Source organism: Lathyrus oleraceus, chromosome 3, assembly GCF_024323335.1.
Source record: "Lathyrus oleraceus cultivar Zhongwan6 chromosome 3, CAAS_Psat_ZW6_1.0, whole genome shotgun sequence".
NCBI lineage: Eukaryota > Viridiplantae > Streptophyta > Magnoliopsida > Fabales > Fabaceae > Lathyrus > Lathyrus oleraceus.
Genome location: NC_066581.1, coordinates 184,176,649 through 184,192,873, shown reverse-complemented (window position 1 = coordinate 184,192,873; position 16,225 = coordinate 184,176,649). Strand labels below are relative to the sequence as shown.

At 33.4% G+C, this 16,225-nt stretch overlaps 1 protein-coding gene across 1 annotated transcript; it reads left to right on the top strand.

The window, feature by feature from the left end:
• The first annotated feature begins 238 nt into the window (after positions 1-238).
• LOC127126141 (uncharacterized) lies at positions 239-2,823 on the top strand. Its single transcript, XM_051055008.1, has 3 exons — positions 239-420; positions 585-2,396; positions 2,485-2,823. Exon 2 carries the CDS (start codon positions 808-810, stop codon positions 1,411-1,413), a length of 606 nt encoding a protein of 201 aa, XP_050910965.1. The 5' UTR covers positions 239-420; positions 585-807; the 3' UTR covers positions 1,414-2,396; positions 2,485-2,823.
• Positions 2,824-16,225: the final 13,402 nt, after the last annotated feature.

Genomic DNA, 16,225 nt, shown 5'->3' with positions numbered 1-16,225 from the left:
CCTCTATTAACATGAAGTTTTATTTATTTATTTTTATACTCTGTCTACTTGCAATCGATATTACCTTTCCGCCTGTATTCACTCATTAAGAAAAGAAGATATTTTTGGCCTATCTCACTAAACAACAAAACAAACCTAGGGGTAAAATGGTAAGACCACATAATCATCCATCACGCATCAGTTACTTGGTGAGTGGACGAAGAATAGACGATGTCACTTTCGTAAATATCCTCAAAACGAGACCCATTTCCCAAACACATTTTCCATTTCACTCTCACACACTCTTTCATTTCTCAGATCCCTTCTTCTAACCCCCACCCTTTTCTTCTTCTCGTCTCATTTTCTGTAACCGTTGACACAAACCCTTAAAACAACAACGAAGAATCACCATAACTTTCTCACATACTTTCTCTTCTTCAGGTAATTTCTCACTCTTAACTTCCTCACCGTAAAAATCTCCTTTCCTAGTACTTTACTTTCGATTCATCCTTTTTCAAACGTTCCCTTGTTTTTGTTTTGTTTCGTGCCTTAATAATATTCCTCGTCTGATTATGTTGTTTTTGTTGTTGTTGTTGTTTTTTCAGTGTCGGAGACTTTGTTTTCGAGAAATTAGATCTGGTTTTTCTCTAAACAGTTTGTTTAATCCACGAGTTGGTGAGAAGCTACGTGGGTTAGTTACACTGTAACAATCATTTTGGGTTTTTTGTTTGTTGTTTGTGGTTTGTGGTTTTTGATACGTTGTACTTGGTCTGAGAAGTGAGATCTATAGTTTTGTTCTGTGAAGTTAAGGTATTTTTTGTCTGCGAAATGGAGACACTTGTTATTGTAGCTCAGCATAGGAACCAATACTATGGTGGATCTAAATCGCCACGGTTTGGTTCTTCTTCGGCTTCGAGTCACTTTAGGGGTATTAATTGTAGAACTTTTCAAACTGGGTCTGGTATTCTACCAACACCGTTCAAATCTAGTACTTTGGCTTCGCCGGATACTAAACTGAAAACCCCTTTAAGTACTCCGGTTTCGAAATCTGATAGGAAAGGTTTTTGCAAAGATGTCCATAGTAGTGCCCCGGTTCCTATCAATGACAATGGTTGTAGAAAGGAGGTAGCTTTTGTTGATGCTAATGGGAGTTTTTTGCTTTCGGAACTTTGGGCCGGCCCGACTTATTCGAATTCACCACCGCCTAGTTCTTTGCCTATTCCGAAATTCTCTGTTAGACCTAAGAGGACCGTGTCTCTTGAGCTTCCTATTTCTTCTTTACCGGAGATTGAAATGCGACAGTTTGCTTACTCTGCGCCTTGTTCCCCTCGTCAGGAGGATTCCCCCTTCGCCAAAGATTTCTTTGTTAACGATGATTCTGCGACTAAGACTCTTTGTCGCATTCTCAATCTTAACTTGGATGATGATGAATGATGCTCAAAGAAGAGCAGATGGTTACTGTAAATAAGTCTTTTTTTAATGAAGTTGGGTTAGTGTTAGTTTTGCTGTGTATATAAGGGTGGCCAAATAAAAGTATGACTTTGGTTGTTTGAGTTTGTGTAGCATTCAGTAGTGGTGTATGTAGTGCCCTTGGTAACAATGATTAATGGCTGTCGTTGGTTGACATTCTCTGTAATTTGGAAATCGGATCAGGTTTGAATGTGGAAAAAGGGTAAGTGGGTGTATGATGTATATGTAAAGCTCTTTTGGGAGCAGGTTTTGGTTTGTGACTTAGTTGACATTGATGGAAGCTGCAGGGAAAATGGTACGGAGGCAGAGATGACGGTAATAGGTGGGAGTGGCATGACGGAAAATAGTTTGGCCGGAAGAAAGTTACTTGTTATATCGATGAAATATATAGTTCACAGCATCATTTCTTCTCAGAATGATTAACTTAATTTAACCTGATTAAGGATTTAGACCACTTGCTTTAGTACATACTTTAGGTTGTATTGTATCTAATCTTGAACTTACAAAACTCGTTAGACATCAATCCTTTGGTCCTTAATCCTCTCTTAATACTTCATTTCTTTTTGTTTCTTATCACATTATATATATACTCCTCTAGCCTTGTAGGTGACTTACTGTTTACGAGTTAGTAGATAGTTACTACCTTTCTTTCAGATCCTTCTCTCCTAGTTATCTTTTGTTTCTCCCTCTATGAGGGCAAAGTTTGTCCCTTCGCCATCTTTTCTGTTTTTTACCAAGAAAAGCTGGAAGGGTTTGGTTTTATATAGTCTTTTGTAGCTGAATGCTTTAGCTTCTGTAGGTTAAATCCTTGTCACACTGTATGTTACTCACCATTCATCTAAACCCGTATATGTCCCATTTACGCCTTTTGGTCATTGCTTCTTTCTATTGTCTTCACCTGTCTTATCCTCCATGGAGATTGTTGGCTATACTACGCCGAACTTAAGGTATGATCTTGCTTGATAATAATACTAATCTTTTGTATTACTTTCATGTGTTAACTGTTTTTAATGAGAATTGTTTTGCGTGAATCAGGGAGGTGTTACTGCACTGATGCTGTCATGTTCTACATGGCTTGTTCAACTTCAAGTTTGTATCTGTTCGTGAAGTCCCCCATAGTTCGTAAACTTTGCAGTGTTTTGTTCTTTTGTGCCTTTGTAACTTGTGGAAATTGCTTGATCTGTTGAGATAATTGCGTAACAACTATGATCTACTTTTCATGTTTTATGTTCGAGTTAAGAACTAAGTACTTGTATTCTCTTGTCTTAGTTATAAGGTTGCTTTGAAAGTTCTGATACTATCTATGCTTTTAATCTAATGTGGACGAATTTGCTTTGTTCTTAAACTGAAATTTGGTTGTCTCGTATGTTTTAATTGATGGTCTAATGTTTTCTATTATTTGCTATGATTTGAATTCTTTGGGGATATCTTTTGTGCACTATAAAAATTCTAAATAGTTACAGCTTTAAATTTTTTTACTTCAAACTTAAGTTAAATTATGATAAAGAAGCAGCTTTCCAATCTTCCAATAGGCACAACAGAATTTCAATCCAACTTAACTTTCAGGACACTGGTATTATAACTTTCCTGTAGTGTAACTTTGTCGACTTTGTTTTATATGATAAATGAGTGTATGATTAATATATATTATATTTATGAGAAAATAATTATTTAACTAAAGTTACCAAAGTTATGGATAACTAAGGTCATTGAAACCCTTTCTTATATTACTAAGGAATTTAGCTTTATTTATGAACTTTTTGTATCTTTAAAATAAAAATGTTAACAAATTTTAAAACCAACCATTAAAATTGATTAAAGGCTTGTATACTGCTCAAAATTATATTATTCCCATGTTGCACCAAGGCCTGTATAATCCTCTTAATTATTGGTTCTAAGTATAGATGAAAGTGTTACTTCTTAAGTTTCAATTTATATGGCAATTTTATACAAATTCAGGAAATGAGATAATCTTATATAGAAAAGAGAAATTATAACTAATTTGAGTTGGAGAGACTATTAAATTTACTGATGTTTTAAAAAAAAATTAAATTGTCATTTTTCAAAGTTTGAATGATGCCAAATGATTAGATATTTTTGAAAGTTTGACTGAACAAGATAGGTTGATTTTAATAATAAAATTTAATAATAATAAAAAATAATAAAATTAATATTATTTATTAGAATAAGTTAATTAATAAAGATACAGTAATGAAAAATTAATAATATATATTTGAAGGCCAAAAACGAAGAGTAAAACAGTTATTTTAAATAAATTTTAATTAAAACACTCTACATATGATTAATTCAGTTTGTGCCCGTCCTTCTTAAAATTTGAGAAAGTACATTTAGTTTTAGTCCTGAAAATTTAGTAGAAGAGTTTTGTAATTTTTGAGTGATAATCACAATTAGAAATTCTCCCGCATATACAACAAATCGGGTAATGCTAAGTTACAAGTTAAAAATTAATGGAGATATTGTTTTAGAAATTGCGATTTTGTTTTCAATAAAAATATATAATTAATTTTTTAATTGTTTTTTTTTAAAGATTATCCATACAACTTAGAAGTTTCGGATTTGAATTCAATGAGAGTGAGTTTTGTATTTCTCATACATGCATATTAAATAGAGTGAGAAAGTTTCACATTAATTTAAAATATGAAAATTTAATATTTATAAGTGAGAGAATCCACACACCTATTATTTTAAGATTTTGAGTGAGTATGTGATGTCTCTCACAAATATGTGTTCCTTATAAAGAAATTATCCAAAGTAAATACTCATGTTGATTCTCTGAATTGATTCCAACAGTGATATCATGAGTTTTTGGTTCGTATGAAGGGACCAACTTACTTATATCAAAATTCCTTACTTAGTAGGAAGTGACCCGTTGAAAAGTGTCAACGACGGTACAAATCTACATGGATAAAATAGTTTTTAGGAGATGCATTGTTGATATACTCATATTTGAGGAGAATATTGAAAAAGAATTAAGTGTGAGTAGTATGGGAAAATTCCATATTGATTAAAAATGTGAAGACTTCAACGTTTATAAGAATAAAATCCACATACTTATTATTTTAAAATTTTAAATAAATATATAATATATCTATCACAAATGTGTATCATTCATAATTTTTTTTTCTCAAAATAAAAAAACGTCTCCGTGTTAACCCTATAATTAATCCCACATCTCATATCTGCATATTAAACATGGGGTTAACTTTTGATTGCCCTTACCTATCTGGCTTACAACCACGAGACAGTTGTATTATCTCATCTTTTCAATCATTCTTAGACATCTTATATTGTATTTTATGTAATAATAATAATAATAATGTTTTTTTATGATTCAAAAGGGAACTATTCTCGTATATATCAAGTAATAAATGCAAATATAGTTTTGGAATAAATATTTTAAAATGATGGAACATGACCTCTAACATGATTGGGCGGCGTGAACGCTATTGGTATGTGTTTGAGAGATGAAAATGATGGTATTTTGGAAAATAGACATGGGTTTAGGAAGAACAATTGATAGATTTTGGGAAGTATTATAGTAGCTGTTTTTATATCTCTAATTTAAATTTTTTTCTTACCCGAGACCATACTCACGTGGCACCAACATCGATATCCGTATCCGTATTTTATGAATATTTAAACATTCATACCCGTTTATCTGTATTTTAAAATAAAAATAATTGATCAATTATAATTTATCATATCATTTAAAGTATTTCCAACAGAGATATCATAAACCTTTGGTTCGAGTGAAGATACCGACTTACTTGTATCGAAAATATCCTCACATGGTCGTGGATAGGTTGTCCCGTTGAAGAGTGTTAACGACGATACATGTGTATGTGATGAAAAAAGAGAGTTTCCGCTTGAGGGGAACATTGTGAATAGACTCACACTTGAGGGGGAGTGTTGAGAATAACAATTGTAAATAGTGTGAGGAAGTCACACATTAGTTATAAATGTGGAGACTTGATAATTTATAAGTGAGAGAACCGACACACCTATCACCTTAAGATTTTGGGTGAATATGTGTTGTGTCTCTCACAAGGTGTGTTGCTCATAAAAGAAAAGTCCCCAAATATAAAAATACTCTTTCGTGTTGATCCCTGAATTGACCCAAATAAGATATGGAATGGAGTGAATACTAAACTACCTATATCCACGTCCATCATTTATTTTAATGGGTAATTGTTAGTACCATTGTTCATACCTATTTTACATATTTTTTCCTACTCATTATAGATAAATTTTATAAATCCTCACTAGAAATTGATCCAATTGTCATTTCTACTAAAGTCTTATAGAGTTAAAGAAAGAAATGACATAATATTAATTAGATCTCAAAATAGGGTTGTTAAAATAGTTCTAAATTATAAAAAACCACTTAAATCTTCTTAAATAAATATAAAAACAAAATTTGTAATATATATATATATATATATATATATATATATATATATATATATATATATATATATATATATATATATATATATATATATATATATATATATATATATATATATATATATATATATGGATTAATTACTATACACTGTTAGCGTAAAAAGTTTTACACTGTCGATTTATCACCATTACCAATTTGCATTACTTTATAAGATTTTAAAATAAAAGTCAAATTTATTCCAATATCTAACTTCTTTAATTAAGTGTTTGTGTAAAATTCTTTTACACCGTAAGTGTATTTCAATTATATATATATATATATATATATATATATATATATATATATATATATATATATATATATATATATATATATGGATTAATTACTATACACTGTCAGTGTAAAAAGTTTTACACTGTCGATTCATCTCCATTATCCGTTTGCATTACTTTATAAGATTTTAAAATAAAAGTCAAATTTGTTCCAATATCCAACTTCTTTAATTAAGTGTTTGTGTAAAATTGTTTTACACTGTAAGTGTATTTCAATTTTATATATATATATATATATATATATATATATATATATATATATATATATATATATATATATATATATATATATTGTCATAATATGACATTAATATATCATATTTTTCATTAAAGAAAAAGAGGAAAACCGAAACTTAACTGAATACAAATATTGTATTATTTTTTATATTCAAAAGTGTAATGATCCGCATGTTTATATAAAGAGATGGCAAAAAACCGTGCACGTGGATACTCGTGAGTAAAATCTGTTACAGACACGAGTTAGATAACTTAATGGGTATCCATGAGTAAAGTAAATAGATACTCCCTCAATTTCTTTTTAAGTATTATTTTTTAACTTTTTACCCCTATCAAAAAAACTAATAAATATTGTTACTTTTCAAACAATAATTCTTTTTTACCTATAATACCCTTAATTATTTATTACAATCATTTTACCTTTTCTCTCTGTTATAAATATTTAACGGTAATTTTGACAAAAGTACATTTAATATTACCTTTAACTTTACAAGTGACAATTAAAAAAGAATAAAAAATTATCAAGAAACTAACACTTAAAAAGTGACAAAAGGAGTATTTAGTTACCTGTTTTTTATGGGCACATATACATATTTGATGGTACCCGTGTGTATAGGTATTCGTTAGTAATTAAAAAAATTATTTAAATATTCTTTAAAATTGTTATACTTAATAAATTTCTTTTATTAATAGCCACTTAATTTAACTTGATAATCTTTTTTTCACTTAAAACTCTAGTTGTGGACGTTTATATTCTATGTCTTCTTCTTGCCTTACGCCTTCTTCAAAAACTATACACATAATTTTCTATTTACATCATAGAAATATAAGAAAAATTAGTAAATTATAATTTTAAGAAAAAGGTATCCATGGATATTCGCAAATACCACGCGTGTATTTCAAAATCCGTGAATACCCGTTTGGAGGATACCCGCACGAGTATGAAGCAGGTACAAGTATTATATTTATAAAACGAGATGAACTGTGTGAGACTAAGAGCGAGATTCAACCGCTCGTCAGACATTCTAATAAAAAACTTATTTTTAGTCATTTCCTTTTTTTTCCTTTAAGCATTTTAATAATTAGAAGAAAACAAATAACAAAGCTAACATTCTATTCACAAACCTAATTAAATGGTTTCTGTTGAGTACAACGGATGTGAGATGTGCTAATACCTTTCCCTCACATAATCGACTCCCAAACCCAAATTTGGTTGCATCGACCATTTTCTTTTTCTTTAAGGGTTTTATCAGTATTTTCCCTTTCCTTTGAGAATAAATAAACTTCGATGGCGACTCTGTTATTATTTCAAACGTAAGAGCGTTTGTGGTATTTTTCGCACCACGACACTTATTTATATTTTTTTATAATCACATTATCTTCATCTTTTCATTCTGGCTATTCGGGTTATTTTGTAATTGGGAGTGAGTACCCGTTGTACTCTATTTTCAATGAATTTCTTGCTTACAAAAAAAAATCATCTTCATATTTTCTTTATTAGCGTTGTTGCACCATCTTTTTGCATAATCTTCTTACATTCTCTTATTGCACACTCATTTGTTACATTTATCTTTTTTTTTTAATTTCTTAATTTACATAACTATGGATGCAAAGTAACTCTTCATAGGTCCACAAATTCTCATTTTTCATCCCCATCTTCTCCAAAAGGTTTGAGTACTTGATGTCATAGGAGCTGCTGGTATCGATAAGTAACTCTTCATAGGTCCACAACTTCTCATTTTTCATCCCCACCTTCTTCTATTATCTAACAAGCATCTTTCTCTGGTGGCTGGCTCAGTCCGACGTTCCCCAATCCTCGATATATTCCTATGGACAATATATTTTCCTCATAATTAATGTTAGGCTGCATACTCAATAAATATTTCAAACCATGGGCTTCCTTGAGTCCCAGCTTATCCTGGAACATGCAATCCGACCTCAATCCGCTTTGAAAACTTAACACTTCAATATGTTATCTGTATCGCTCAAACCACTACTACTTTGGTGAAATGCTTAATGCATCCATGCAAAACTTCCCTTTTCCCTTGAGTTATCCCAGTGAGCACAACCTTTTTTGTTAGTTTCCTTTTCTGGGCAGTGAAAGCTTTGCAAAAATATTTCCAGGAGTCCATGCTCCCGTTGGGAAAGGATTTAAACTAAGCCATTGTTGATCTAGTTAAAGTTAATGAAAATATATTTCACTTTACAACCCAACGTGTGTGGTAGTAGTCCAATTTAGCTTCCACGTGCTTAACATGTTTGTCTTAATCCTCGGTCCCATAATGACTTTGAAGCTTGTGAGGATTTTCCAACAACCCCGAGATTAAGCTATCAAGGATGCAAGCAGATATTAGGTTTCTTTTATGGTCCAGAGTTGGAACATATTTTCTATATTTTCCCTCCTTCGAGGGTGACAAATCTTTGGGGGAGTGTGTCTACCACTTCTCCCTTCACGACTGAGGAATGAGTACGATGTCTTCGGCGATGGGTGCGACTTCGTGACTTTGGAACTTATCTTTGTAGTGTAGGTGCTATAATGGAGGCTAACCCATAATTGGGGGGTTGATTTTTTCTAGAGTCTGCTTCCTGCACAACATTGGGTTTTGGATTAACATACAACAAGCTCTGTTCAATCCTAAACAGCCTTTCGGCCAAGACTTACGAATTCCCATGTTGCACCATATTATAGACGACATTTAACAGACCAGTGGCTCCATGCATTCCGAGGATAGCTTGTAACAGTCAAGGTCAGAGAGCGTTTCTTGTCCAGGAATCACAAGTAGTAGTGAAGGTTTACGCAGAGGCTCTCATAGGTGAAATTTTTGCATTTTAGGTTGAATAAGATCTTGTTGTGAAGGATCAAACGAAGATGCTACAAAAACTGGATTATCCACTACTAGAGGAAGAGGAAGCGAGTCTCTGGCAACTTCAACGGTGGCGATAACAACTTGTCATTGAACAGAGGAGCAGGTGGCTTTAGATGCCACCATAATGGATGAATCTAAGAAAGGATCTAACAGATAAGAAGTTATGATTATAGAAAATTGATCAATAAATGGAGGTTCGCATCTCTAACATAGAAGATCAGAATATCTAGTAGAGGAGATATGAAATTGATTAAGGATATATGAACATGGAAATGCGCATGAATCAGATTTTTGTTCATACCGAAGACGTATATGTTCCATCGTGGAGCCATAGTCGATCGGTAATTGAGGAAACATAACTTGTTGCAGTAATCCTGGGCTTCCAATGTGGTAGAGAGGGGGCAGACCTGCAAGGTTAGCATTTCAACGTTACGGTTAGTAAGATAATGAAAAGTGAGAATGAATTTGAATACTTGAGAATGTGATGCTTCCCCTCTTAAATAAGAGAAAATTGACAACTGGGAAGTGAGACATAGATCGCAGTCAGCCGACAAATGGATCTTGATGACCAGTAAGAGTCTTGTGGCAGAATAACCTATCTTCAAAAAGAAAGGTGCAAGTATTTCATGCACTTGACTGCTTCCGCTGTATCATTGAGCTTTGCTAACGACCGAGGTCAATACAATTATAAATATAATTTTTATTAGATTTATTAACTAATAATGTATCACAACTAACCATGAGTGTGGTTTGCTTTTCTAAAATGAAAATCACAAGACCCCATAAATATAATGAATTAGAAAACTATGTTTACAATATTGGATGGAATTACATAAAGTATATTGTTATTATTATTTTAAATATTCATTCAAAATTAAATTAAATTATTTTATACTAAATTTATATATATATATATATATATATATATATATATATATATATATATATGTATGTATATATATATATATATATATATATTATATTTGGTGGACAATGTGCACAAGGATCAAGAATAAATTCGTATGGTTTGATTTAGTTTTAAAAAGAGGTAAAAACAATTTTAAAGGTTTAAAATTAATTTTAGAATGATTTTGAGATGCTTGGTCCTACTAAAATAGAATATGTTGTTTTTGAGTTTAAACATGATTGTTATATTAAAATTTGTTATTCAACTCACTTTACATAAATGTATACCTAAACATAAATCATATTCATATTACATCTAAATCACTTTTAACCTAAATCAATTCTACAAAGTTAATTCACTCATAATCAATTCTCGTCACCAAAAAATCAAACAAGTGTGGCTGATTTACGATTATTATTTGTGACACCTCAATCTAACGATTGTGAAAAGTTGTTGCACAAAACATGTAAAAAAGGAGGATTTAACCTACCAACCCCTCTTTTATACCTGACACCCCACTTTATTTGATAATTCTAAAAGTGCTCATGCTCAAAATTGGATTGAAATGTGCGTATAAAATTTCCGGTACAATCAAAGTTCCTGGTAGTGTATTCATAATTTTCAATATGAACAAATACTGGAATTTTCAAACATTTCTGGTACGCTTGAAATATTACCGGTATTTTAAAAAAATACCATGTTATACCATAAATTTCAACCAATGTGAAATTTTCGATAGTTCAATTTTAGAAGATTTCCAACAGTTAGGATTTTACAGACAGTTTTGTAGGTTGTGATTGCACCAACCGTTTTGTATGGTTCAGAATGAATTCAAAGTTATATAAATAAGGGTCATATATTGTTGAGAAAAACATCTCAAAATGTCTCTTCCTCAATTTTTGATTAAGACATAAGTGTATTTCAATGGAGCTGCACCTCCTGTAGAGTTCCGGCTTCCCGATGGCACAGCATCTCTCGCCACCTTCACATCCAAGTTGAATGAATTGTTTCCTGATACCGTTAACAAAAAGGTGATAAAGATCGAGTTTCGTGAATATTCGATTGATACTGATGGAAGACTAAAATGCAACTTTGTTGAGTTAAAGACCCATGAAGATTTGACGGTTATGTGGAGATCATTTCTCCATAGGTTAACTAAGGTGCCGATCGATTTAGATGCGAAGATTTTAAGATCTGTCAACGACATAATTAAGATGCTGAAACGTCTAGAATCATATGATAATGTCTAGGTTTTCATATTTCCTTATTGTTTAGTTATGTTAGTTGTAATGTCTTAAGTTATGTTCATATTTGAAACATGTAATCGACATAATATTATGTAATAAAAGGTACGATGCTAAGTAGTCTGAGTAACAAAATATACAAATAATATAACTGAAAAATCAAAGAACTAAATATGTCCCCCACGACCTATGTGTGCTGCCCGTGATAATCTGGTAAAAATATCACCATCTGAGTTTACCAAATCCATGAAGTTATCCATAATAACGACGACGATCTATAGGCGCTACTGGTCATTGACATCAGGTGGAGGTGGCGGCGGCGACACGTCATCGACATGTACCGCAACATCAGAAGACACATCATCATCATCTGTATGCTCAACTTGTGGGATGATGCGAGGGTGTGGTACAATGAGGTACCACTCCAAGTAACCATCCCTACACTGTGAATCATGACGAACCCTCACTGCGCTATCTAGAATGGCACGAGCAGAGCTGATGATGTTACTCTAAAACCATCTGTCAATGGCCAAAGCTGGAACATCCAGAACTAGTAGTGGAATGCTATGGACATAACCATACTAGCGTAGACACCTATCAGGCAAGTGTCTAGCGACTAAGGTCTCCCACCACATATAACCAGAAAATAAAGAAGACTCATCAAACTCACGGTGGACTCTGTGAGCTATGTACGGTGTCCAAATGACAACATCTATTGTCAGCGCATCAAGCCTCCTCTTGTACTCTGTAATGCCACCTGGATGTGCTTTCCTAGCCTTCCATCTCCTTGCCTATGGGGCGCCCGTAAGGGTATGCTCCACCATCCTGTCACAGATGGTGGAGAAATTCTCATATATCAATCCTTGATAAAAGAACACATACACAAAAAATAGTAATTAAGAAATGTTATTTGTAACAACTAAATAAGAACTAAACTACAAATAATACTTTCTAGTATACTTGGAATAAACTCAAATAACCAGCAAGCTGTCTGGTCTTAAAGACAGTCACAACTCTAAGTGCTGAATATAGGATGGTCAATGCAGCGCACCCCCATTCCCAATTGGTATCGTCAAGGCTAATGAACAATCACATGTACCGAGCATCAATATAAACATGAGACTTTTCCACAAAGAGAGTACATGCTACTAGATGTAGCATGTACACCCTATCTGCAACCACATACATCAGTGCCTTCGTAAACTCATGGTACTTGCCCCGAAGCCAAGACATTTGAAGGTGAGTTCCCTTGTTAAAATCAAACTCCTTTAGCAATTATGCTTCAATAACTCCCAAATCCCATGTAGCCACGATACATGCAAGCTTCTAGGTAATAACAGGAGCGATGAAGAATCTACCAGCGATGGGGAGATTGAACAAGGAGGAGACATCATCCAAAGTGATAGTCATCTCCCCAAATGGAAGATGGAAGGAAGATGCCTCCTTGTGCCATCGCTCAACAAAAGAAGTACGAAGTGAAACGTCAAGCATGGCGAGTGAGCAGTCGAAAAATGATAGGAGACCAAAGTCAGCAATAATTTGCCTCGCCTGCTCAAGCATCAGACTCCTAGGGAAGTTCTTCATCTTTGACCAGTGGGATATCACCTTCAGCATGGGACGATCCTATAACAAACAAAGTTAAAAAGTTATAAGTTAAATTTCAACACATCATGGAACAATAATAATTAAATTAAAGTTAAACATAAAATATATATACCTCTCGCTGCCATAATCAGTACGCCACATGGTCAACATACTCGGTAAGCACCGATCAGTCATCGGGTCCTCCTGGGAACTCTCTATCAGTATGCACAGATGGCTCTGTTGAAGCAAGAGCCATAACCTTTGTATCAACAGTAGCAGTAGGCTCATTGGTAATAGGGACCGAATCTGTGGTAGCCACCTCATCAGCAATATGGGCATCTGCCTCAACCACCTCAACCGCCTTATCAGAAATATGGATATTTATATCGGTCACCTCACCAACAACAAGTATCCCATATGTCTCGACCACCTCAAATGGGTTAATAAGAGTCTTACCCTACACCTCATAATCATGAGCAACCTCAACATCATCTCTAGGCTGATCGTCTAATCTCACCACTCGGTGTCGGGTGCTACGGGGTATATAGAGATGCACATGCTAAACCAACTGTTTCTGGTGTGAACCAGTTGGATCTACTCGTCCAACCCATAGTTAGGAAGATTGTGCCTCAATAGCCCTAGCCTGAGCATCCGCTCTATATGTGGTCCTGCCTGCAATGGTGTTGTCCCTTCCTCCTAGTCTTCATGGCAAAATGAAAAATGCAAAAAACAGAGAACTACCAATTTTTTTGAATTTTCCGGTATGATTTTATAAATTTAACTATCAAAAATTCTGAAATTCTCGGTACAATTCCAATTTTTTGAACTATCGAAAATTCTGCAATTCCCAGTAAACATGCATGCAAAGATACCAGGATTTCTGAAATTTTCGGTAAAAATCTAAAGGATTGTACCAGACTTCTTGAAATTTATGGTAAATATTGTGGTAGAGTTGTGAAGTTTTCAGTATCGCTCTGGATTTCTAGTAGAATTGTGAAATTTCTGGTATCGCTCTAGAGTCTTTGAAATTTGCGCAAATTTTGATAAATGTTTGAAAATTTTGCAAGGATTATATTCAATTCATTGTGTTTGTGGGGGTGTCAGGTTTAAATTGGGTGGTGGGTGGGGGGTGGCGACGGCAGGTTAAATGCTCATAAAAAAGGAAAGCAAGACCATTGCATCGGGCCTCACTTTTTTGGGCTATTTGGCCTCCAAATAAATTGGTGAAAAAATATATTTTACTAAAAACATAAATTTGGAGGTTTTAACCTACCACCCTTAGTTATACATGATACCCCCACATTTAGAGTTGTTTTACCATTATACCTTTCATTAAATATCCGTATTTTCAAAATATGTCTGCTTGTATCAGAAAATTTTCAAAATTGCCTTGTATTTAGAATCTGGCAAGTTAAGCAACACACAATAACCCATGTGTTATTCTAATGAAGCAAACACATGCATTTTGGCCTACAATAAATTTTACCCTTTCTAGTTCCTTTCTAATGTGATGTGTACACTGTCTTGAAACAAGATCATGCAAGTTGGCATAAAATGGAGTATTATACCGATGCTTAATGTTGACAATACTTTTTTGAAACGAGACTTTGATTGAACCTACTTGCAACTTCAACATGGTGTTCACAACATCCCAACTCCGACATAAATCTCACTGGCTTGTAGTCAACATGTTTTTTAGTCTCCAATGAGTAGGCTTCACCCTAAAAACCATAAATAGAAATATATGTTAAATTATGTTTAATAATGTAATATCATTAAAATGACGTCCATTTACCCATTCTTTGTTGTGTTCCCTAAATGAGTGACTCTGTTAGTCCAAGCAGCAACAAACCTTTCTTTATAAGGTGTCAACCACGTTTCACTCACATACTTCACAAATAAAGGAATATCAATACAAACAGTCTCAAAGTGCTTCAAGTGTTCGACAAACTCAGTTTCTCTATTTGAATACATGATGTTGTTCCATAGATCTATGACATATTCCTATTTTTTATTTAACATACTCTTTACATTTCATACTAACATTTTTTGAAATATGGAATGAACACAACATATGAGTTGAGTTTGGGAACACAACTTCCATGACATTCACTAATGCAAGTTCCCGGTCTGTCACCACAACCTTCGATATTAAATTCTCGGAAGAAAATAACTCTCTGAGCTTCTCCAATGCCCATTTGAAGTTCTCCTCCCTTTCATGTTCCAAATAGGCAAAGCTAATCGAAAACGTTAACTTTGTGAACGTGACACCAACAATCTCAAGTAGTGGTAGCCGATACCTGTATGATCATGATACACATAATCAAAAATATGCTAAATCAAAATCTGTATTTTTTAACGAGTGGAGGCCATTTACTATTTGTCTTGTATGTACAATAACAAATCAACACCAAATGAAACATATTCAACAACTTTACTGAATCAGGATGTGTCCAAAAGAGCAACAATATTTGAGTCGTCCTTATTTCTAGCCCAACACATGTATTTCTCTCTATGAATAAGACTCAACAACATTTGCATTTCCTTCAATGAACTCTCTTGCTCGTATTGTATCTAGTTCTAACTTTATACACCTGGGTAACACTGGTGAGGTTTTCTGGATCTTTGTCTTTCAAAGAAGTAACTATGTACCTTGGAACCATATTTGTAGTTCGTCATGTCATTCGTAAACAGTCTTTCATGATCTTTTTGACGGCCCAATATGTCATGGTCATCTAAATCCTTAGATAGTTTATGATTGTGCAACCCACACCTAACCATCACCTTCCAACCTCTATCACTTGACACATATCTCAGCCTAAAAGGACATTTAACTTTCATATTATAAATGCCTTCCAAGGAATTATTACTTTAGATGCATTCTTCCTTTTGTAGTTTCCTCCCCTCCCACAACTCATAGTCAATTTATCTTTTCTCCCCCACTTTCCATTTTTCAGTATCAGAACGATAAATGACAACAATAATACCATGTTGTTTACCAATAGTTTGTACCAATGCTAATAGTTTGTACCAACATCAGTGGTGAAGAACTGCGTAAAATATGTGCAGGAATCTGTAGAAGACCTTGTTGGTTCTGGACCACACAAGTAAAGCATTATTTGCACTATCGAAATTATTATTATAGGTAAAAAATTTGGTATACCGGAAAATTTGAA